We start from the raw sequence: 26221 nt of genomic DNA on the forward strand, positions 1-26221 counted from the left end.
AATCTCCACGATGAGCTCTATGATTTTAGTAGAGACCTCTGGTTAATGGTCATTTGAGTCCTCTTGGAACCTGATCCTCAATACAACTGAAAGACCTCAGGTGGCAAGAATGATTCTGAGTGGTGGTAAAACAAGAATGTGTATGGAGGACTTCAAACTTACATTTTGCATTCCAATGATTTTAACTTGCTTCCAGATGAGTAATAACAATAGGAAAATAGTTTCAGAGAAAAGTCCTGCAAATAAATTAGTCTAAAACTGCAACCTCAATTTGGATACTACATAATTTCTAACATTTAACTGATCTATATTTAAGTGGGCCATCCTTTTTTTTTTTACCAAGGCTATATTTTGTAACTAGCTTATCTTGGAGCATTCAACTAGCAGTGGGTATTCTATGAAAATCTAGAAAACTAGGTGATTATGCTAGGAAATCAGAGAGCTAAGTACCAAGATTGAATTTTTTTATTCCAGTGTCCCCATTTTCATGTCACAAATAAGGAGGACCCAGTTTGAGTTGGAGTGTCCCAGAATTCTGAGCCAACCTTGGCATTAGTCAAGTTGGACTTAATTGAGGGTTGCAATTATAGGAATCAACCAGGTCAAAAAGCATATAGGAGATAGAGTCTGGAGGAATTTCTGAAGTTGGAGATGCAGCTACTTTTAATCGAGCACTTAACAGCATTTGGTACTGAACAGAAAGCACTGTTAAGAATGCTAACTGGGGATTTCATGCCCCTAGACTTTCAATAAACTGTACTTTGACAACAAGATATCAATATGCAGTTTTACAAGAAACAGCCATGATTACAATAAACATTCATACTTATTTCATACTTTATACGGTGTAGGCTAGTTATTGAAAACTTATGCAACATATCACACAGTATCCATTTTACAGGAAAACATGGGGAAACATTTCTTTCAATTCTCAGGGTTAAAGAGCAATGCATTGTCTGCGCTCATTTTTTTTTTTTAAACCTCTAATACTACGAATCTTGAACTGATAGTGTTTTCTTCCTTGGATTAGCTGATAGGAAGCTCAAGCCAATTCTGTGACTCATTTCTAGCAATTACTCAGAAATCAGTGGAATGTTTTTTCCTTCGATATTTCATACTATCTTCATGTTGTTATGTTCTCTTTTCTTTGACATCCTCATTTTACCTTACTGTACTAAATTGTTTTGTGGCACAAACCTTTGCTTTTGAGGGAGGAAAGAAAAGTGATATAAATAAAATATGTAAACTTAAGTGGAAAATATTAGTTTTTTAAAATAGAGGAAAATAAATGATTTCTTCTTATTATAAAAGCAACAGATGCTCATTTCAAAGGAAATAAGTAAAAAAAAAAAAAAAAACCATAAAACAGAATATCAAAGACCTATCTTAAAAATCCTCTCTTTAGGGATCCCTGGGTGGCTCAGCAGTTTAGCGCCTGCCTTCAGCCCAGGGTGTCATCCTGGAGTCTCGGGATCGAGTCCCACATCGGGCTCCTTGCATGGAGCCTGCTTCTCCCTCTGCCTGTGTCTCTGCCTCTCTCTCTCTCTCTTTCTCCCTCTCTCTCTCTCTCTGTCTCTCATGAATAAATAAATAAAATCTTTAAAAAAAATCCTCTCTTCTTACACATATAACTGGTTAGTGCCGTTCCCTTTCTAGAGAGAATTTTTTTTTAGGATTTTATTTATTTATTCATGAGAGACACACAGAGACAGAGATACAGGCAGAGGGAGAAGCAGGCTCCACACAGGGAGCCCGACGTGGGACTTGATCCCCGGTCTCCAGGATCACGCCCTGGGCTGAAGGCAGCACTAAACCACTGAGCCACCCAGGGCTGCCCCTCTAGAGAGGATTTTAAACACACAAATACTCACACCATAATATGTATACACACATATCTATATATATAGGCATATACATACACAAACATAACTTCATACGTGTAAATATAAGTATGCATGAATACACGTAAGTAAATAGTACATGTTCTGTGATCCAGTCTCAAAACAATTTTTCCCCTTAACAACTTGTAGGGTTTGTAATTGCATTTCAGTACATGTACATCTCTCATTCTTTATCTAGTAGTCCTTTGTTACAGATAATGACCTAACTGATTTCAACAGTTTTCTATTGAAGGATATTTGGGTGCCTTCCACATGTTTGCTATCATACAAAATTTTGCAACATAGTACTTCTTTGCTCACTTGTTCAATTATATTCTTAGGCTAAATTCCTAAGCATAGAATTAATGGGTCAAAAGCACTCCCATTTAAAATTTTGTCATACATTATTTGATTACACACCATTAGATTTTCCTAATTTACTCTATCACAAAAAAATGTGTAGAAGAAACTGCCTACTTCACCACACCTTCTCTAATTCTTTTGAATTATTTTTTTTACCTTTTCTAAAATAATAGATGAAAAATTAAATAACACTTTATTTTTGTCTGTTTGCAAAATAGAGAATCTTTTCAAATGTTTATTGTTATTAATCTTTTTTCCTTTTTGAACTTCCTCTGTCTTTTGCCCACTTTTAAGTTTTTAATATTTTTAGTATTAAAAAAAAAAAGAAAGAAAAAAAATATTTTTAGTATTGACTTTAAGTGCTTTTTATTATGGTGTGAAGTAAGGATCCTTTTTATTTCAATAAAATAATAACACCAAATTTAAATAATTTATCCTAGATTCATTGAATTGGAATGCTGTCCTTTGTACATCTTGAATTGGGTCTCAAATTCTGACCTTTTATTCAGTTTCACAGAACAATTGGTTTGTTCCTAAATTAATATCACACTGTTTGAATTAAAAGACTATATATATTCTGACTTTTGAAAAGAATTAACTTATTTATTTATCACAAAAACAGGGGGAGGGGCGAAGGGAAAGAGAGAATCTGAAGTAGGCTCCATACTGAGTATGGAGCCCAATGTGGGACTTGTTTTCCCAACCCAGAGATCATGATCTGAGCTGAAATCAAGAATTGGATGCTTAACTGATTGAGCCACCCAGAAGCCCCAGTTCTGCTATCTTATAGACAAAAACATCTTTTTTCATTTTCTTTTTTTCTAAATGTTCTTTACTATTCTGATACATATTTTTAAGTAAATTTTTAAGTCAACTAATTCCTCAAAACTTCATTGAGGACATGTTATTTTTACATAAGCCTGTGACCTTTTCTGTCTAGAGTGTTGCATTTTTCTAAGATCTCATTTCAAATTACTTACTTTCAGTCAGTCCAATGAGAATATCACTTGACTGGTATACAATGTTCTCATAGTTGTTCCCTTAGTGAATCAGTCAACAACTTAGTTCACTTTAGAACACAGTGTCTTAAATTTTGCAGATCAAGGACTTGTTGAGAATCTGATGAATGTTCTTCCCAAAATGTGCACCTATCCCAAACCTAATGGCTCCTCTTAACCCACAGTTAAGAATTAATTCTGTATAAGACTCTCTATAAATAAAAAAGGAGACCTTATTTCATCAAATTTTCATTCTGATGTTTTCTTACAATCTGGATTGAAATGACTACTATCTCTCCTCATAATCATTACAATTTCTGTCTTTATAGTTTTAGTCAAATGATGGGCCTCCTCTCATCAAATACCATCCCATATTTATCTAATAATGTGATGAAAAGATGACCATTCTAGCAGTTTTAAGGTTCAAGTCTAAGCTTTTCTTTAAATGGGTATATGTGTCTATTTCTCTGAGAGTTCCCTTTGATTACCTATAAAAAGAGCAAAATATCACTAGCTCTGTTTATTTCACACAGATTATTAAGGAAACCAGATACATCTTGTCTGAGTAAGCACTAACGGAAGATGCAAGGTTTCATTATTATTATTATTATTTCCACATTTAAAGGTTCATCATTTATTGAGGACTTATGTAAACCACACACTGTACAAGATCCTAATGTATTTAATGGGGGAGACAGATATAAAATCGCAATTGGTAACTGCTAGAGACATAAATAAAATGCAATGTGAAAGCTCTGAAGAGAAAAATATTCCTCTGCTTGTAAGACCATATACACAAGTAGTAACATATGAGAGAAGTTTGAAAAGATATGTATGCGTTTTCCAAATAGATAAGGAAGGGAGGGAAGGCAGTCTAGAAAGAGGAAACAGGTTCAAAAAGAAAGATGTGCTAAAAGACACAGAGAGTTCAGCACATGTCAAGAAGCTGAGTGTGGTGATTTCATGGGGTTCACAGAAGAGGATGAATTGGAAGACTTTCTGTGAGGAAGATAAACTAGGCTAGTATTCTGAAGAGTCAAACTATAATGCTTATCCAGAAGACAAAGCATACCTTATTTTTCATCTAATCTCCAAGATGGTGTCATGATAAAGACCATAGTGTTGGTGGTATGAGTGTATATAGGAGTCAATTTAGCTGATGAATTTTAAAAAATAATGTGAAATGCCCTCTTCTTTGGGAAAAAATTAGATTTCCCATTTTTAAATGTAGAAAAATGTTCCTCAGGGTAAAAATAACCACAACATCTTTTGAAATATAATACAGTGCTATTTGGTATAATCCCTTAGCAACATTCCTGCTATGAGCCAGGACTAGCAGCATTGAAGTTACAGACTCACATATTGTATATTTTTAAACATGTAGATTGGATAATAAGCTGTGAGAGGGACAAAATTTTACTCATGTTTAGACTTGAGGGCTTTGAATAACTACCCAAACTTGCCAACAGGGTTTAGTCTTTTTAGATTATTATTCTATGTGATGTTTAAGAACCTTCTCCAAGATATTCTTCCAAACTCACATTAAAGTTTGCAAATAGAAATTAGTGACCAATTCATTATGTGTGTGTGTGTGTGTGTGTGTGTGTGAATATATCCAATTTAGAAAGTGAAAAAAGTTTCTTTTCTGCATTGGTCTTTCCTGTCAATTTTTAAATCTAACACTGTTTTGGTAATATTAGGAAATGAGAAAGATAGGAATTTTACCATACATTTTTGTTGATTAAATAAACTTAATGTGTTCACTTATTAAAATTTAAAGATGGCAACTTTATGTTGGTCATTTGATGTTTAAAAAATTACTGTTTCCTAAAATCCAAAGTCTTCGATTCACTGATGTAGTCAGTTTAAAAACCAAGTTTTCAGTCAGTTATTTTGGTGATATGAAACTAAAATTGTGCATGATGAACTTCATTTTTTAATGAAGAAAAAATACGCTAAAAAACGTTAACAAAATTAATAGAAACAATGGAAAAATATGTTTCATAATTCAGAATACAGAAGCAAAAATCTGATTTTTTAATATTTCAATACTGCAATATAATTATAATTATTAATATTTCCTTTTATTTAATATATGTTAATGCATTTTAAAGGCCACTGTCAAGTAAATATATTATGCATGGATTTATATTGAATACAATTATGATGTTTATTTTTCTTCTAAAATAATTAAATCAAATGTCACCTTTTTCATATTTATATCTATATCATGTAGAATGTTTTCATAATAGCCAAGGAATCATCTATATTATTTGAATTTCCAACTTTGTTTTTTCAATTTATTTAAACCAAAAACAAAACAACAGCTCACCAATTTCTCTCATCCTAACATCACCTCTGACAACCACCACCTGTTTTTTGCATCTGTGATCTTAGTTTTTGTTTTGTTGTTTGTTTTGTTTTAGATTCCAAATATAAGAGAGATAACATGGTATTTGTCTTTCTCTGACTTATTTCACTTATAATGCCCTCGAGGTCTATACATGTCACAAATAGCAAGATTTCGTTCTTTTTTATGGCTGAATAACACTCCATTATATTTATATACATCACGATTTCTTATGCATTTATCTATCAATCGTTAAAGTGATTAATTTGATTTATATTTTTACATAAGGGTTTTTAAATATCCTATTTGGTTTTCTTGGTAACGTAGAGACCCATTCCTCATAATCTCATTATTTCAAGCTATGTTTAAGTTAAGATCAAAAATTGAATCTACCTTCTTAGATATAACTTAACACAAAATTTATTTAACCTATCTATGGTTTCCATGGAATCAAAAGAACTAACCACAAAATGTGTGAGGATTGCCTCTTTCCAATTTTACAAATTTCCTCATTAACCCAAGTACACCTCTTTCCCATTGCTTCACATACTATAGTTTTCAAAATTTCAGTCAAGACAATAACATCTGGAAATACTAGTATATCTGCTAAAAATAGCCTTTTAAAGGACATATGATTTTCAGTAGTCCATAGGGAATCATTCATCCATCCATCAATAAGTCTTTTTTAGAGATATTAACTTGACAAACAACCAAAGCCCTCCATTTGAATGACGGCACATGTACATGAACACACACATACTCTGCACGTCTCACATTTCTCTTCCCTTTTAGAAACCCACCAAAAACAATATGAAGTTCTCTGATTAGCTGTATTTCTCTGAACATTTTTTCATATTTATTATTGTATTGTATGCAGTGTACAAAGTCAACAAATACATTGATTTACCTCTATTATGATAACACCAGTGTAACAGCCAGAATTTCAAAAGTTACAAATAAGAGTTAAAATTTCTCACTGCTTCCAGAGCCTATGGTTTTTTTTTCTTTAAAGGATTTAAACCATATCTCGTTTTTTGTTTAGTTGGACTTTATGTCTTGTGGTATCAATCGATAAAAACTTCATGTTTGATTTTATATATTTCTTGATGCTGTCAATACGACCAGGTTCTGCGCACTTTTATTTTTGGAGCACCCACTGTCTTTGCTGAGGCAGGAGACCTGGGTTTCAGTCTTAGCTCTGGTGCTCACAGACAATGTATTACTGAACATGTTACTCATATCCTCTAGAGCTCAATGTTCTTATCTATAAAATGGAGATAATATCATTTCAGTATTATTAATGAGTTCAAATAAGTTAATAAATGTGATTTTTTTGATAATTTTAAAGCATTCCTATCATTCTCCTTAAAGAATGAAAGTAATATCCATGCTCTTCTTGAAAAACACATTTATTTACAAAAGCAATTCTATTAAGGAAAAGCTTGACATGCAATGCATGAGTGTTTAGGGAAACACATAAGTGATGTAAAGAATTTTCAGACCAATAATTCTCAAACAGAATAACAATGATTTATTAGATGAGCTACAGTGGAAGCTATATATAAATAACATATATCTTTAGATTTCTGTGAACCATTCAGTTAATAAATTTCAAATAGAACAATTAATCAGTGTAGAGAGCACAGCAAAAAAGAAATTCAAATCAATGATGCAATACCTCTACTCCAATTAGCTTATTTTCCCTCTCCACCCTCTCAGTCATGTTCTATTTTATTAAAAAATGAATTTAATTAAGAGATTCTACAAAGTGAAGCAACCCACAGATTAATCTAGAACTCTTGTTCTTATTTAATATTTGTTAAAACCTCAGTCTCACAAGTTTTAATAGCTTAAATATACAAAGTGCCATGCTTGCCTTTATTCCACCACTGGGAATCCACATCCATAGTGTTCTACCCAAGTGGAGGACATTCACCTCTTCAAACAAAGAGTATCACAGCATGTGGGTTTTAGCAGTCTGAGATATAAAAAATGAAACTTGCATATTAATTTATGAATATTTGCAAATCATGCCAATCTTCAAAATTTCAACTGATCTGAATGATTATTAACCACAATTTTCATTCTTTCTAACAAGTATAAGGACATCACCATGAAAAATGTCCAGTACCTAAGGGTGTGAGGAAAGCAAAGGATGGGAGGAACATGTGGGCATATCAAGGTTGGGACATTCTATTCGGCTCCATTTCCTTTGACCACAGTGTACACAACACACAGAGAGACATGCTCATAAAAAAGAAAGCGATAAGACAGAGGAGTGGGGAGGGAGCGTAAAAGAGGGAGGGAGAGAGAGAGAGCAAGGGAAAAAGGAAGGAAGGGGGGGGTGAGGCGAAAGACATACATTTGAACACTATTAATATTTTTTTATAAATCCAACCCACTGTCAATTACAGTTGGACAAACAATCCAAGCCCCAGGTTTTCCTGTTTCTGCACACCCAATTGATTTACAGTTTACAATTACCCATCATCCAGATATATGGCTTGGACCTATAGTCCATCACTGCCTGCCCACCTCTAAGGTTAGATGATGATGGCTCTACTTTGCCAGCATCTCCTGAAACCTTATTGGTGTGCATGTTTTGTGAGGCAGGGGATTCCTGGCTTAGTGGGCCTGGGACAGAGAAGAAAAGCACTGTTTCTGGGTTGCAGGGAAAGGGCCCAACTTCCACCTCCATGCCTGAGTTAAGAATCTGAGCTGAGTTCTCATAGCAGCTGTAATTGGTTCTTTACACTACTCATTTTCTTGGAATAGGAGTGGTTGGCTTCTATTAAAACTCTGGGTGACATGCAGCTTCCTTGCCCTGCCTTCCGGAGTACGTTACATTAAGGGGAAATCACTGTAATCAAATCTCTGCATCTTTCCTGCTGCTAAATAAAACAAGGTACTTTCTTCCTGGGATTTTGCAGACAACTGGATGGATACACATACAGTGGGCACACACCACATACCGACACAGTGTAACTCCCACAGAGTCCTCCCTCCCTCCTTCCACCCTTCCTTCTTCCCTCTAGTGAGGATTGCTGAACATTTTGCTCCAAACTCTCAAAGTCACCCACGTGTTTGTTCTCCCCTTTCACTGCTCAATTTACTTCCCCACTTGACAAAGAGAAACTGAGTTGTTCTCAGGCTTTGAGCTGCAATCCTGATACCACGCTGTGTCACCCATTCCCAGTCACCATCAGATCTGCCCCACCAACCCCCCTCACTTTGGGGGGGAGTGGACTGATTACTGGGAGTCTCCCTGGCTCAACAACCCCACCCCTTTCTTTTTACTCTTCTTCCCTACTGCACGGCAGCAAACTGAATTTGCCTGTTTAGTCCCACTTTGCCAGGGTGGGATGGAAGTGGGTGGGGAGGGGATGCTGGTTGGTATAGACAACTGGAAATCTCTCTCTCTCATTCTCTTACACACACAGGCGCGCGGGGGCTCGGGCCCACGTGCCCATACACACACGCACACACACAACATTTATACCTTACTTTCAGGGTCTCTTACACACACGTGAAACCTAATCCTCTCAAGCAAGGGCAGACACGCCCCTGTTTTCCCTCCCCCAATTCCCCGAATAGAATTTCGCCCTGGGTCTTGGACCGGTAGCGACAAATAGACCAATGAGGAGGATCTGAGAACTAGGGAGGTGACCCCTTGCCTGAATGGGGGAGGGGGCGCTCTCCACTCACCGCCTGAGTCCCTGGAATGAGGAGGGCCAGGACATCCTGGATTTCTTCAGGCCGGGCCGGTGGCCGGTCTCCACGGCGTAGGAGGTGCGGTCCATGGCGCGGCAGTACAGGTAGCGCTCGGTGTCCGAGTAGCCGCGATGTCGGACCCGGCCGGTGGCCCCGCTCGAGGCGTAGCGGCCACGAGCTGCCCCGGGAGGCGGCGGGGGTGGTGGGAGGGGGGGTGGCGGTGGCGGCTGCAGCGGACACTGGGGTTGGGGCTGGGGCGAGGGCGGCGGCGGCGGGGGCAGGTGGTGATGGGGATGCAGGAGGCGGAACTGGGGCTGCCGGAGCGGGTACTGGTGGTGCTGCTCTTGCCTCCAGAGGTGCTTGGGGGCTTTGAGTGTGGCCCCTCCAGCGCCGTCGCTGCCCTCGTCGCCGCCCGCCCGGGCCGGCACGCTGCTGCCCTCTGCCTCCATCCCGGCTCGCAGCTCCGCGCCCCGCTGCCCAGGGGGTTTCACCGCGCTGGCCCGGACGCCTTCCGGATGCTGCTGCTGCTGCCGCCGCCGCTGCTCCTGAAGCTGAACAGAGGCTGGGTTCAGCTTCCCACTTGAAGCCACCGGAGGCTCCGGGCGACCGAGAGGGGGCTCCGCCAGCGGGAGGGGTCACGGAACGTGACAGGGCTCCCTCCGCCGTGGTTGTGGCAGAGACACACTCCCGGGCTCCCCAGTTCACCAAGACTAGGGCGCGCGGTGCGCGGCTTCACCAACAGCCGGTCCCTCCTCCCTCCTTTCTTCCCTTCCTTCCTTTGGGCGCCTGCGGGGAAAGCAGGAATCGTTCGCAGCTCGAGTCGCAGAAAAAGCAGCAGCAGCAGTAGTGGTAGCAGCCTCCGCCGTCCAGAGCGCCTGAACCCTGAGACCAGAGCTGCTGAAAAGTTGGACAGCTCCTGACTGGTGAGCCAGAGCTGCGACTTTCTCCAAAACCACCCCAGCCAGTCAGAAGTCAGACCTGTCCTCCAGATCCTTCCCCTCTCGGTGCCCCCGCCTCCCTCCCCCCACTGCCCCTCACTGCCCCTGAGCTCTCCTCTGCACCTCCGCTTGCTTCAGTCTTCTTCGAGAAATGGAGTTTCACGGCTCCTGTCTGATTCTTACAGCTTGTTGACAATAAGCCCATGCTGGGGATTCCAAAGATAAGGGCTGTGACCTGGCAAAGTTGCCCAGAATGGTTTTTCTGGTTGCTGAAGATTTGGATCTGGGTGAGGATCCAATATTAAGATTATTTCAGCCTCTATCCTTGATATAGGGTTAAATACTGTGTGCATCTTTCCCATAGCAGGGAGAATGCCCACTGTTCCTTTGAAGATCTTCCCCTAGCTAGTACCTCATGTTGCTGCTGCTTTTGTGATTAAGGTCCCCAGGAGTGGTCCTAGCTGGAAATCAAAGGGAATAGTTGTCAAATCTGATATAGCTGGCCACAGTTAAGGTTGGGGGAATCTTATCCACTACAAACCTCTTTTTATCTTCAGGGGTTCCTAACTGTCAGTGCCTGCCTGCAATTTTGTCTTTCTGCCACTTCCAGCAGAAGAACACAGCTCTATTACAAAAGTGTTTAAAAACACATATCACTGTTATCCCACAGAAATCAGAGTCATATTTGGCACTAACATCCAAATTCAATTTCTATTTGTCTTCCTTTATTTGGTATTTTCCTGAAACACTGGCCATTTTTGGGAAGCCAAGAAAGTTTCAGAACAATGGATGTACATGTATTTTTCTTGTACCTTTTTTATATTTTATTTTATTTTATTTTTTTTTATTGGTGTTCAATTTACTAACATACAGAATAACACCCCCTTTTTTATATTTTAAATTAGACTTAATTTTATAATTAGACCTTATAGGAACCACCACTATACCATCAATTATTTGAAATATAATTTTATTTAAGGCTTACAATAGCTTGTTGGTAGTGTAATTACTCTAGTTACTGTACACAGTCAACTTTAACACACTTGAATATATATATATATATTTATGCATACCATATAATAAATACTAAGGTACCAGAATCAGGAACCATCTTTCAGACTCTCCAGAGTGCTAGAAATCCAAAGTTCTTCATATAGTGAATGCTCAGTATACAAGCCATTGATGAAATACCATCAATGAAAATAAATGCTCACTTTGCTCACTGTTTCCTTCGCTAAGTGGGAGTGATTAAATTTAATGCTGTGCAAAAATGATGCTTGGCATTTCTACATGGGTATCTTTCTTCCTCCTCCTTCCTTCCTCCTACTTCTCCTTCTTCTCTTTCTTCTTCTTCATAGTAGGAAATGTCTCCTCCAACATTTCAGTATTGGCATTTTGCCCACGGGGCCCAGGGACAAAGCCTGAGGAAGGCTATGTCTTGAGAGGAACAAGGCAGGTCCCTAAGTACCACTTCCCTCTATGTAGGACTGAAAACATACTTGACAAAGGCATTCTCTCTCCTCTTTATAGATACAAGTATCACTAATGGCAGTAGCCAAAGAATTTTCTATGCCTAGGAAGGCACTGAGCTGGTACCTTTCCAAAATAGAAAGGAGAGAAAAGGAAGTGTTTGCAGTATAAATCATTTTTTTCCCAATTCATCGCATTATTAATATTTGGAACCATTTCACAGAAGTATACAAATTTCTTCTTTCCTCTGAAACTCTTGCCTTTCCCCTCGGTAGAATTATGGCAGAACAGCTATCTGAAACTCTTATTCTCGCTCCTCAAACACTAACAGTACAAACAAATAATTTGTGATCTTCCTCTTCCCAGAATAAATAGAAGTATTCAAACCTAACCTGCTTCTTAGTGCCAGTTTTCTTCTTGCTTCTAATTAATGAACAATTTCTTTTTCCTATATTCCCCATTTATTTCTTAAATGATTCTTGTGTTTTTACTATATAACTACAAGTCAGATATATTTTTAAAGATAAGAAAATCATTTATCAAACTAAAAAGCTTTTGCACAACAAAAGAAACCATCAACAAAATGATATGGCAATCTATTGAATGAAAGAAGATATTTACAAATCATACATCTGATAAGGGTATTAATATCCAAAATATATAAAGAACTAACACAACTTAATATAAAAATAACATACAGCCAAATTTAAAAATGAGCAGAGAACTTGAATTGACATTTTTTCCAAAGAAAACATACAGATGGCCAATAGGCACATGAAAAGGTACTCAACATCACTAATCATCAGCAAAATGCAAAACAAAATCACAATGACCTACCATCTCACATGTGTCAAATTGACTATTATCAAAAAGACAAGAAATAGCAAGTGCTGATGAGGATTTGGAGAAAAAGGAACCCTCATATACTGTTGACCAGAATGTAAATAGGTGCAGCAATCATAGAAAACAGTATAGAGGTTACTAAAAATAAAAAAAATTAAAAAATAGAACTGTCATATGATCCAGAAATTCTATTTCTGAATATTTTAATGAAAATGAAAACACTAATTTGATTAAATATATGCACTCCTATGTTTATTACAACATTAACTACAATAGCCAAGATATGGGAGCAATGTAACTGTCTACTGATAGGTGTATTTACACACAATATATATGTATATGTACACAGGTACACATACACACATTGGACTATTAGTCATAAAAAAGAAGGAAATCCTGTCATTTGCAACAACATGGATGGACCTCAAGGGCATTATGCTAAGTGAAATAAAGCAGAGAAAGACAAATATCATATGATTTCTTATATGTGAAATCAAAACAAAACAGAAACACTCACTGTTGGTTACAAGAGTGAGGAAGGATTGAGGACATGGGTGAAATGGTGAAATAGGTGGAGGGCATTAAGAAGTACATACCACCAGTTATAAAAATAATAAATCATGGAGATGTTATTTACAGCATAGAGAATACAGTCAATAATATTGTAATTATGTATGGTGACACTTGGTATCTAGACTTAAGCTGGGGATCATTTCATAATATACAAAAATATCAAATCACTATGAAGTATACTTGAAAGTGAAAGGATATTGTATGTGAATTATACTTCAATAAAAAATTCAAAAGAAAATCATGTAAGTACCTTCTGACATATTCCCAATTTGAGTTTTTTTTTTAATGATTTTATTTATTTATTCATGAGACACACAGGCAGAGGGAGAAGCAGGTCCTCAAGGGGAGCATGATATGGGACTTGATCCTAGAACTCTGAGAACTGAGCCACCCAGGCGTCCCCCAATTTGAGAGTATTCAACCTCTCCTATAATTCCAAAAGATTACTTAATAGTAGTTTATTGTGTGAGGAGGTAAGACAGCTTGGCTTCCAATCTATTACTTCCTATTCATGTGACCTATTCATGTGACTTTACCTCTAAATTACTTACCCTCCATGTCTTTTACATGCAAAGTAGTAGAAGTAGTAGTATTATTCACCTAGAGTCTTGTGATTATTTAATGAGATAATACTTACTACAATGCCTTATACACAATAACCACTTAACAAAAGCTACCAATTTTGATTATTCCCGAGAGTTGGAAGAATCCTAAATTTGATTTTCAGTGGTTTCCAAACAAGGTTGTACCTAAAGAGTATCACTTTGGAGAGCTTTAAAAACTTCTAATGTTAAACCCTAGACCAATGATTTCAAACCATGATGTTATCAGAATCACCTAGAGAACAAATTAAGAACACAAAAGCCTGGTACGCCTGGGTGGCTCAGTGGTTGAGCGTCTGCCTTTGGCTCAGGGCGTGATCCTGGAGTCCTGGGATTGAGTTCTGGGATCAATTGCAGCATGGGGCTCCGAGCCTGCTTCTCCCTTTGCCTGTGTCTGCCTCTCTCTGTGTGTCTCTCAAGATTAATAAATAAAATCTTTAAAAAAAAAAAAAAGAACACAAAAGCCCAAGATCCTTGCAGCAGACAGAACTTGAGGCTTTGTACGTGTACCAAATTTGCCACATGATTCTGAATCCAACTAAAATTAAAGCTCCTTAGCGCACTTCAATGTATCAATAACTCCTGATTCAGACCTCGTCCCTCATTATATAGTTGACTACTTATGTTCTCTTAGTTGACTTGTCCACACAACTCATATATGTTTTTGCAAAACTAGTTTAAGAGTTCAGATCTCATGAAAATATATACTTTATCTGTAACTATTGTCTTTTTGTTAAAAGAAAATCTTACACGTTTAAAAATTGAGACTTCCATTTAAAAATTCTTTTCATTAATCTAAGGGTTGTGCACTCATATTTAAAATAACCAAAACCTGGAAATATTCAACGAGGACATCTGTTTTCCACACTTATATGTCAAACAAATTATCCATTTTTCCCACTGATTGACCATAAATGTTGGAGGTTTATGGGTACAATCCAAGAGGGTCTTTAAAAACTATTAGGCTCATATGGGGCCTCCGTGAAAGCTTTCACTACTCATCATCAGCACATCTGTATAAAAAGTGAAAAATTCAGGCAAATGATTGGTGCATTTTTCCTGAACAAACTTAAATAATAAGTTAGTTTGTACCATTACCATGGTACAGAGATTATACACCACCACCACCGCCACCCTTTTCTGTCTTGCATTTCGAATGGGCCCTAGAAATCCAATCAATCAATGTGTGCTGGACATTTAACAAGGAAGAACATTCCTGTTTATAATGATGGAGAGTTCTGGCAGAAATTATGACAATTAAAAGCTAAGAGTGAACAAGCACCATTTCAATTCAGAACACAGAATTAAATGGTGAGTAACGATAACTAAGGGCCCACTGCTAACTTCATGATAAGAGGAAGACTTAAACAAAACTTTGTTCCTTTTTTTTTAAAAACTTTGTTTGTGCATATATCCCAGGTATACTTGAATACACGTTTTGTTATTTATTAGGACACATCAATCTGATGCCCAACAGTCATCATAGAGTTGGAAATTTTCATCATCAGATACTGTCTTATACAAGGTCAAACTGCTGTGTAGTTAGAAATACCCAAAGGATGCATTCAGAGTCTTAGATGTCACTCAAATCTTCAATGGTTTTCAGAACAAGGTTAGGGCATTTCCTGTGGATATATGAAAAGCTTTCAAAATTGTAAAAATCTATACATATATTAAATGGTATTATCAATATTACCACTCCAAGTACTAGTACTAAAGTCCCTATCCCATTGTTTCAATATGTTAGTTCATTTTTGGTAATTTTTTTTCTAATATGAAACAAACAGCAATATGTGATAAACGTTCAACTAAGAAATGCTACATTTGAGCTCATTTTTTCTCTGATTAGCACAATGATGGAAATTCAGCAGTAAGTGCTTGGCTGACCCTACAGGTTTCAGCACTTCCAGAAACCAATCTTGAAACTTGCTAACACTATTACACTTGTCAATTCAAGCTGAAAATATTAGTTATATACTATGTGTCAGTTCCCATACAGATGTTGGTATTTACTTGATAAACATGAAAAAATATGTGTCTTCAAGGAGCTTTGTGTCTTGTAAGGGAACCAAACAAATAAACTAGTACAGTTTGGGGGGGAGGGGCAGAGAGAGAGATGTAGGTGTTGATGGGGATATGTAGTGTCTGGTACACGGGAGGAGCATTCAATTTGTAAGGTTCAGTGAGTCTTCACAATGAGGATGATGATGCCAAGACCACAAGCACAAAGTGAAATTAGTTAATCACAGCTTGTATGAACATGTATGTGTGATTTTATATGTTTGCCTTAGGAAGCATCAAAGGTAACGGCATTCTAAGCAGAAATTTGCACTGAGATGAGAGAAATTATGGGATACCGAAAATTCAGAAAATGTCAAATCATTTTATAAATCTTTGAGAAAAACAGGTGGGTAAGTATGCAAATATCTCATAACAAATCACCTTTTATGAAGGGCCCCCTCATGGCAATATAGTCACTTTGAGTCATTTATCAAAAGGGGCCCTCTGGGTAAATCAGGTAAGTTGAGAAGTAGGAAGCATATGAGAAGAAATCAGGGATGTGAGAGGAAGAAGGAGAATAATAGATGGCAGGCTGTCCCTCAGAAGGCAAGAGTGGATTGAACTCAAAGCTACAGAAGGAAGGATTTGCCTTCAACTAGACCAAAGCCAACATTTCTATTGTGACAGCAGAGAAAGAGGAAATGATGAATTCTGATGGAAGTGAGGTTATTGCATTTATCAAACATTTAACTTCTGGCATTCTGCCAAGTAATTTTCATACACTATTTAATCCTTACAACAAGGTATTTCTTTCTTCACATTTTAACATTTTGAAAATCACAAGAAGTCTTGCTACAATGACTGAAAGGAGACTATGCAAATCTCATGTAGATGTTAAGTGTAATCCATGTGATCTTAACTCTACATAGAAAACATGTTACCTCATTGTCTCAACATCAATTTATTTATTCAACCAGTACTTATTGAACACTTAATATGTGCCAAACATAAGATCTTGAGGAAAAGAACTGAATAAAACAGAACAGTTTTGGTTCTCCTGTTATAATTGGAAGAAAGAGAATAAAAACTCAAACAAATATATAAATATGCGAGATAAGGCTAAGTGCTAGAAGGCAAATTGAAGCAAATTGAGAAGTTAGCATATGATGTTTAGGAGTGAAGGAAGTAAGTGTGTCAGCCAGCATTCCAGGCTATGAAAAATGTTAAGTAAAAGACACTAATGTAGCAGCAGTTTGTCATATTGGGGAATGCCAAACTGACCAGTGGCCTGGGGTGAAGTAAGTTAGAGGCTATTTGGAAATGAGGACAAATCAAGGAGGGCCATGTTGGAATGGTAAAGATTTTTGATTTGTTACTTGTATTCAAAGAGCATCATATAGTTGAATTTTAGACTTAATTAAATGACATTTAGACACCTAATATCAAGTTAAAATGTCTTCAAAAGACTACAGTATATTGCCTCACTGAAAAGATAACTTTTTTTACATGTAGAAAAAAATGAAAATATGCCTGGGAGACAAATATCTATTGTAAGAAAATGTTTCTTTCAGAGATAAAGACTGTACTTCCATATTTTTTATAAAGCAACAAGATATTCATAAGTACTTGAAGCTGTACATTGTTTAATTATTGAAGTAACTACAAAGTCGTGTCTGATCCTACAGCAGCAATACAGTTAAAAAGACTAGATATTACCAAATCCCTTGGAAGATGTCATAGAACTATCAAAGTGACTGATTAGTGAGACCTGAAGGATGATTACTCAGGTGCTAAATGTCCATCTGTCAAAGGTGTCCATCTGCTCCTAGGTGACTTTTAAGAGAGGATTCTAAGCTTCTAGTGTTTGACAATTAAATTTCAAAAAAAGGGATCTACATACCTTGACATTCTCAATCTCAAACATGCAAGAGGTTATGAGAAGTAGCCTGCTAACTATGAAATTAGACCTAACCTACTAAAGGCCAAAAATAGTTAAGAATCTTTCTTTTTTTTTTTTTTAAGATTTATTTATTTATTTATTTGAGAGAAAGAGAGAGCAAGCACCCATGAGTTGCGGGGAGGGGCAGAGGGAAAGAATATCCAAGCAGACTCCTGCTGAGTGCTGAGCCTAATGCTGAGCTCTTTCTCAGGACCCTGAGATCATGACCTGAACCTAAACCAAGAGTCAGACACTTAACCAACTGAGTCAACCCAGGTGCCCCAAGAATCTTTAAATTCCTAATGTGAAGATTTATTATTAAACCTTAAGATGCTGAAAAGTAGGAGCACCTGGGTGGCTTAGTCAGTTAAGCATCTGCTTTCAGCTCAGGTCACAAACCCAGACTCCTGGGATGGAACCCTGCACATCAGGCTCCTTGCTCAGCGGAAAGCCTCCTTCTCTCTCTCCCTCAGCCTGCTGTTCCCCCTGCTTGTGCTCTCTCTCTCTCTGTGTCAAGTAAATACAAAAAGTCTTTTTTTAAAAAAAATGCTGAAAAGTAACAAGGTAGGCAGTGGTATGGCAAAATGTGTCATTTTCCCTTAAAATGTAAATTTAAAATAATATTTCTCAGGATGCCTGGGTGGCTCAGCAGTTGAGTGTCTGCCTTCAGCTCAGGGCACAATTCTGAGGTCCAGGAAGGAGTCCTACATTGGGCTCCCTGCAGGGAGCCTGCTTCTCCCTCTGCCTGTGTCTCTGCCTCTGTGTGTGTGTGTGTGTCTCTCATGAATAAATAAATAAAATCTTTTTAAAAAATAAAAATAAAAAATAAAGTAATATATCTCATTTTATAAAGTTCCTATTAAACTGAGTTGAATATTTTAATTACTGTGTTTTGTAAATAAAGGATATCTAGCACTAACTCCATTTTACATACAAAGAAGTGGAGGCTGATTGTGGCAATTAGTGCCCTAAAGCCAGATATTTGTTTACTCTGAAACCCAGAACTGAAAGAAAGAAAGAAAGAAAGAAAGAAAGAAAGAAAGAAAGAAAGAAAGAAAGAAAGAAAGAAAGAAAGAAACCCAGAACTTGAGCCCTTGCCAAACTCAGTCTGAAACCTGTGATCTTGGGGCACCTGGGTGGCTCAGTGGTTGAGCGTCTGCCTTTGGCTCAGGTCATGATCCGGGAGTCCTGGGATCGAGTCCCGCATCATCCTCCCTGTAGGGAGCCTGCTTCTCCCTCTGCCTGTGTCTCTGCCTTTTTTGAGCGACACAGGAGAGGCAGAGACAGGCAGAGGGAGAAGCAGGCTCCCTACAGGGAGCCTGATGCGGAACTCGATCCCGGGTCTCGAGGATCACGCCCTGGGCTGCAGGCGGCGCTAAACCGCTGTGCCACCCAGGGCTGTCCAATAAATGAAATCAGAAAGAAAAGAAAAGAAAAGAAAAGAAAAGAAAAGGGAAGGGAAGGGAAGGGAAGGGAAGGGAAGGGAAGGGAAGGGAAGGGAAGGGAAGGGAAGGGAAGGGAAGGGAAGGGAAGGGAAGGGAAGGGAAGGGAAGGGAAGGGAAGGGAAGGGAAGGGAAGGGAAGGGAAGGGAAGGGAAGGGAAGGGAAGGGAAGGGAAGGGAAGGGAAGGGAAGGGAAGGGAAGGGAAGGGAAGGGAAGGGAAGGGAAGGGAAGGGAAGGGAAGGGAAGGGAAGGGAAGGGAAGGGAAGGGAAGGGAAGGGAAGGGAAGGGAAGGGAAGGGAAGGGAAGGGAAGGGAAGGGAAGGGAAGGGAAGGGAAGGGAAGGGAAGGGAAGGGAAGGGAAGGGAAGGGAAGGGAAGGGAAGGGAAGGAAAAGAAAAGAAAAGAAAAGAAAAGAAAAGAAAAGAAAAGAAAAGAAAGAAAAAAGAAAAGAAAAGAAAAGAAAAGAAAAGAAAAGAAAAGAAACCTATGATCTTGCCTAGATGACAAAGGGAGAAACTAAATACAGAATTTTTAAAATTAAAATATCAATGAATAAATTGCTTAATAATATCAGTGGATGGTTGGTTTAATACAAAATTGTAGAGCTGAAAAGATATAAGCTGAAATATTAGAAATCTCTTGTGTGAGGGACAAGATACAAATGTTCATTATTATACTTCTAATCAACAGTAAACTGTAAATCCTAGATAGCTTAATAAGACAAACAAAGGCAAGATATTGAAGATAAATGGACTGAGAAGGAAGAAACAAAACTGTTATTGGCTGATGATATCATTACCTACATATAAAACACAAAGGAACATGGAGGCGAATTATTAGAATGTTAAAGGAGTTTAGAAGGGCAGCTAATTTATAAGAACTAGCCACAGAAAACCTACATCATCACCAACAGAACAGAGATATACTTGAGGTGGATGGGAAAAAGGCATGAGCGGTATGGAGCTGAAAATTCCACTTTTAAGAGAGAAAGTTGGAAGAGATTCCTACACACTTTGTATTTGTAACCTTCCCAAACTAAATAAATGGACAAACTTTTAAAACTGTGGTAGTATAAGAAAAATGTAGCAAGTCAAAATAAAATTCTGAGCTAAAAATAATTGTAAACTTCTTTAAAATAGAATTCATCCTCCTTTCAAAATTTTCAAATTACACTAATATAGAATAACAATTTTTATGAAAAGATATGTGTATATCTCATTTGGAAGGTGAACCTGTTGCATTCTTTGGCTGTGATTCTCCTCTTCTTGGCATACATATATTCCTCAAAATTAAATCCCTACATCCTCCTAGCTGCCAGAAAGTTTCCTTCTGAGGGTCAGGAAGGATTTTAATTTCTCAAATATCTGCCATTAAAATACAATGTTTTCATCATCTAATGTTTTGACTATCAGCAAACATCAAAGCAGGAAATAGTAACACCTAAGAACTGAGGATAGTTATAGTTGCCTGAGGATCAAGAAGTGGGATTAGCAGAAAAGAGAACAGAATTAAGATAGCTTTGAATAGAAGATAGACATAGAGAAAAAAAAATCTTTCTTCTCAGTATTAATTCAGGTTCTCTAAATTGTTCTAATGTATAAAAGATAGCAATAAACCCTAGTGTTTAAGTGCTCTAAGAGATGAAAGATATAAAACAATGGAACTCAGGGTACCTAAATGCCAATGATAACTACTACGTATGAAGCTTATTATGAACAAGGCATTGTTCTAATTGCTTTTCAAGAATTAATTTACCACTACACTATCCCCATTGTACAGATAAAGAAACTGAAGCACAGAGAAGGTAGTAATTTGCCAATGGCTCACATAGCATAGGTAAGATCAGGGTTATAATTCACAGTGACAGTTGTGGAGTTCTTGCTCTAGGCCAGGGCTTGGTCCTGCATGGAGGCATTTTGTATCTGTGAAGGTTCCAATTTCCTCACAAATAAAATGAAATGTTCTAGGCAGGAGAATGGGTATAGGAATTAGAAATAATCTGAATCCCCAAAAGTTGTGCAATATGAGAGCAGGTTTTGTTACTTTGCTGGGCCTTAATTTCCTTATATGTAAAATGGGATACTGACAAAATATATATGACAGGATTTTGTAAGAATTAGACATTCATGAAAAGTATTGGGATCCCTGGGTGGCGCAGCGGTTTGGCGCCTGCCTTTGGCCCAGGGCACGATCCTGGAGACCCGGGATCGAATCCCACGTCGGGCTCCCGGTGCATGGAGCCTGCTTCTCCCTCTGCCTGTGTCTCTGCCTCTCTCTCTCTCTCTCTCTCTCTCTGTGTGACTATCATAAATAAATTAAAAAAATTATAAAGATTAAAATAAGTATTGAACCCAAAGACTCATTTATCCAATAAAAATTTGTAGCTATTGTTGTTGTTAGGATGGTGATGGTGGTGATGATGATGATGATGATGATGATGATGATGATGATGATGAAATGAGATGATGAATTTAAACCTAGATCTGTCAGCACTGCAGATTGTGTGCAAAATACTGTGCTCTGCCATGTACATACAATAAATACAAAAAAAAAAAAAAAGTTCTTTTGGGGCTTTATGTCCCTAAGCCAGATGGTAATTAAGTATGGAAACACAACTCCAAATTTTAGGTGTCCAAATTAGAAGCCCATAATAGATAAGGGAAGGGGAAATGCTCTCTCATTTTGCAGGAATAAAGCCATTTTAGGGACTCCTGGGTGGCTCAGTGGTTGAGTGTCTGACTTTGGCTCAGGTCGGGATCCCAAGGTCCTGGGATCGAGTCCTGCATCAGGCTCCTGCAGCAAGCCTGCTTCTCCCTCTGCCTTTGTCTCTGCCTCTCTCTGTTCTCATGAATATAGTAGCTCTAGCTATTACTAAAAGATGAATAAATTAATTCATTAAGTCAAATGGCTTCTCTTCAAGTGATAACGTATTATTTTTCAGCAGTATCACAATTCACCCTTACAAATGAGAGTAAAGAAGACTTCAAAGAGGCTTCCTGCATTGAAAGAAGACAAGTTTCTTAATCTATCCTTAAGAAGTTCACATTCCTTCTAAAATAGAGAGAGAGAGAGAATTTGGATCAGTACCTAGGGCATACTCACAAATTAACCTGAATTGTAGCCCAGTTACTTTCTCTGTGAATGCAAAATTTTTAATGAAACAATACTTAAAAAATAATTAAGAAAAGGTACTACCTATTATTTTGATAGGATTTAAAATCTCCATGTAATTGATAAGCAGAATAGAAGAAAATAAGAACCCTGGGAGAGGAAAAAATATATAGAATTCACAATTCAAGGCAGACTCACCGATGTTAGCTTTTACTGTTTCTGCTTGCTTGCTCTATCTTCCTACAGACTTGACACCATGATACAAGATTTTATTTATTTTAATCAATGTAGTTTTGACATTGTATTTAGAGGAAGGAGAAGAAAGATATTAACCATTATTCTCCTCAGCATGACACTACCATTTAAAAATAAATGGAAGATCCATGGTCTAATATTACTAAGGCTGAGTAATTTTCCCCCTGGCTCAGTGCATGGAAAATAGCATATTTTCTTCATGCATAAATAATGGAAATCTCATCACTGAATTGTTCAGAATGCTTTGTGGAGTGTGCCAAATGTAGACCTAGATTTATTTGCAATAGCCTCTGTACAGGTTCAAAGATGCAGACTAAGTGACCAGTTATAAACTACACATTGGACTTATTAATCCAGTCTTTCTCTGATGTTCAAGTAACCCATAAATGTTGTAGGTATTCAGTCAAAATGGTCAAACTAGTAGTCTTGTTGAATTTAAACACCTTTCTAAAAGGCATATTATTCATCATCATTATTAAAGGAAGGGGCACCACAGCCACAAAGTCCTGAGTTTGAGTTCCAGCTCTGAAATGTTCTAGATATCTGACTGCAGTCTACATTAACCACTCTAAGTATCAGTTTCTCATCTATAAAACTATAACTGACTTTGTAAAGTTATTCTAAAGATTAAATGAAATAATAAATGTAAAATTCTCAGCCCAGTATGGGGCACATAAGTAATATATGTATATACATATATGTTATTTTATATACTTTTGTATATATGTATACATATACATTTATGTAATATAGGTATATTGTATATACATGTTATATATTACATATAATATAGGAAATGAGGAAAACGGAGAACCAAAAACCTCTATAGCATTACAGTGGAGCTCTTGAAAATCCTGAGTTGCTTCCAAACAGTAATAGGACTCTACCTTTCAGCCAGAGATGAATATTTCAGTGAGAAAAAGAGCTACAACATCTTAAATGTGAATCCAGTTCTGCCTTCTACTCTGCTTTGTTTCTACTTTTATTTCTACTCCATATGTATTTTCTGGCATATGGAGAAGAAGGAAGAAAATCAACATTTACTGAAGGTCTACTGTATGACAGATGTTGCTGTAATGAGCATTTCACTTATGCTACAGCAATTGATAGTTACAGTCTTTTAATCAGGTAGAAATTATCATTGCTACTTTACAAAATTCGCCTAAATAACTGGCCAAAATTTATACAACTAGAGGGGTGCCTGGTTGGCTCAGTTCGCAGAGCATGTGACTCTTGATCTTGGGGTCGTGAGTTTAAGCCCCACATTGGGTGTAGAGCTCACACACACACACACAAAGTTACACATCCGGAAAATACTAGAACTCATTTGCTAGCCACTCTTTGTGTTACATCCAAAGCCTTTTATGTTTCTTTTCTTAAGAAATTTACTACATCTAGTATTAGGTCAGGTTCCTATCTATATTTAATTGGGAACCCATTTCTTTAAGGGAAATTATGATAGAAAAGTAGTTAACTTTCCTAACCAGCTGAAGTGGTAGCTTTCTAACTAGCCTACTACTCCATAGCCTACTACTCCATAATAGAAATATCACATATTGCATTAAAATGATCATCGGCAAACTATGGCTACAGGACAAATCCAGTTTACCACCTGTTTTTGTAAATCAAGTTTCATTGGGACACGGCCACATCCATTCATTTACTTATTGTCTATGTTTTCACACTATGACAGAGTTGAGTAGTTGTGACACAGGCTGTGTAGCTCACAACGTCCAAAATATTCACTATTTGGATCTTTATAGAAACAGTTTGCTGACTATTAATGAATAAGAAAATACTAGATGACTAACAAACCATCATCTATAATATTCTTTCCATGAAGAATTACTCATTCCTCATGTGTTTGGGCAAAAGTGAGTGGCAAGGTGCCAGAAGACAATTTCAGCCGCCTCCAAGTCAGCCTCAAGAGGACAGAGGGATGAGAGGCTGTGATCTCAAGAGCATAGGTCAGAGTCAGGTAGTTTGCCCCAAAGGAAGAGCTACTTTGTTCATGATACCCAGCTGTCTAGCACAAATGGAGACTTGGTGCCTGCCTTTTCTCTGTGGTATTTCCTTGCTAATTCTTTTTTCCCTCAGCTGAAACTTCTCCCAAGTCCTCACTCCTTACTTGACTTCATTATCATTTTCAAAAGGTCAAAACCTTCTCTCTTTTAAACCAAGTATCTTCTTGAAGCATGAGGAATATGAGTATTATTTATTCTAAACTATAACTGATTTATATGCAACTTTTTAAACTCTTCAAGTTACTTGAATTTATCTTTTTCTTTCTATTGGTGAACTAAAGAGCTTGAAATTTCAGTAATTTCAGGCAATACCCTTGTAAAAAAAAAATTTCCAGTTCCTAATTTCTCCTTAAAATTTAATTTTCCTTACACCTTTCATCAGTACCATTCCTGATGACTTAATGATAGAATCGAACAGTAATAACGTTCTCAATATTTTCTCATTAGTTTGTTCTGGCACCTACTGAGAATAAGCCCCCAAATCATATATTTTACCAACTATCGACTGTAATTCCAGTAACTGTATTGTCCAAACCAAGAATTGGGGTTCACAGTCTGACAGATCTCTAGGAAATGTAAGCTACTATTTTTATTGAGATATAATTGATATATATGTATATATACATATGGGTTTCATGTATACAACATAATGATTTGATATATGTATATATTACACAATGGTCACCACAGAAAAACCTTGTTAGCATTCATCGTCATACATAGTTACAATTTTTTTCTTGTCAGAAGAACTTTCGAGACCTACTCTCTTAGCAACTTTCAAATAAGCAATACAGTATTATTTATTGTTGTCAATGCTATACATTACCTCCCTAGGGCTTATTTATTTTAAAATTGGCAGTTTGGGGGCGCCTGAGTGGCTCAGTCAGATAAGTGGCTGACTTTGATTTTAGCTCAGCCATGACCTCGGGGTTCTGGGATCAAGCCCTATCTAGGGCTCCACACTCAGTGGGGAGTCTGCTTCTCTCTCTCTCCTTCTTCCTCTGCCCTTCCCCCCTGACTCACCCTTCTCTCTCTCTCTCTCAAATAAATAAATCTTTTTTAAAAAATTGTAAGTTTGTGCCTTTCAATCATCTTTACCCATTTTGTGCCTTCCCTCCCCACATCCTACCTCTGGCAACCACCGATCTATTCTCTGTATCTATGTTCAAGATATGATTATTTTTAATTAGAATTTTTCCCTAAATCCAGGATGCAGAATAACCATAATTACAAAGATGCTCCAATATATTCCCTAGAATTGCTCTCTTAGCTAAATGGGGAAGATGTGGGTAATTGTGAATTCTATACTCACCTACAAAAACTAACAATGAAAGGCATTCAGGAACTTTAAGATTCACTTAAATCTACAATGGGGAAAATAATCATTAGAATATATCAATATAATACAAAATGGCAGATTAATTTTTTCTGGATTTATACATATTACCACATACATTATATTGTATTTCCTCTTTAGTTCACATCTGAACATTGTTTTTATGTGTGCTCTTTTCAGTAAATTAAATGACTAGCAAATCCAGTTGTAAAAACAAAAATTATAAAATACATTGTAATAAATACATTAATGTCATCTTAGACTAGTTCTTCCCTTTGATTTCTTGTATCTAAACATTTTCAAATTGTATCAATTCTTCCATAACTATAATCCTTAGAGTCATCACTTCTTTTTCTTTCCTACTTCCAAATTATAGTACAAACCATT

The 26221-nt window shown here is 37.3% G+C and overlaps 1 protein-coding gene across 11 annotated transcripts in view; it reads right to left on the minus strand.

Annotated features, from left to right (window-relative positions):
• PDE4D (phosphodiesterase 4D) overlaps positions 1-26221 on the minus strand; it is a 1385565-nt gene that overhangs the window by 830322 nt on the left and 529022 nt on the right. The window contains exon 2 of one of the 11 annotated variants that reach the window (XM_077897884.1): positions 9297-9853. The exons of the other annotated variants lie outside the window; for them this stretch is intronic. Within the exon in view, the coding sequence (XP_077754010.1) occupies positions 9297-9751 (455 nt within the window). The 5' untranslated portion in view covers positions 9752-9853. The remainder of the gene's footprint in view (positions 1-9296; positions 9854-26221) is intronic. 11 annotated transcript variants of the gene reach the window in all.

The sequence above is a fragment of the Canis aureus genome, chromosome 5 (assembly GCF_053574225.1).
Source record: "Canis aureus isolate CA01 chromosome 5, VMU_Caureus_v.1.0, whole genome shotgun sequence".
Classification (NCBI taxonomy): Eukaryota; Metazoa; Chordata; class Mammalia; order Carnivora; family Canidae; genus Canis; species Canis aureus.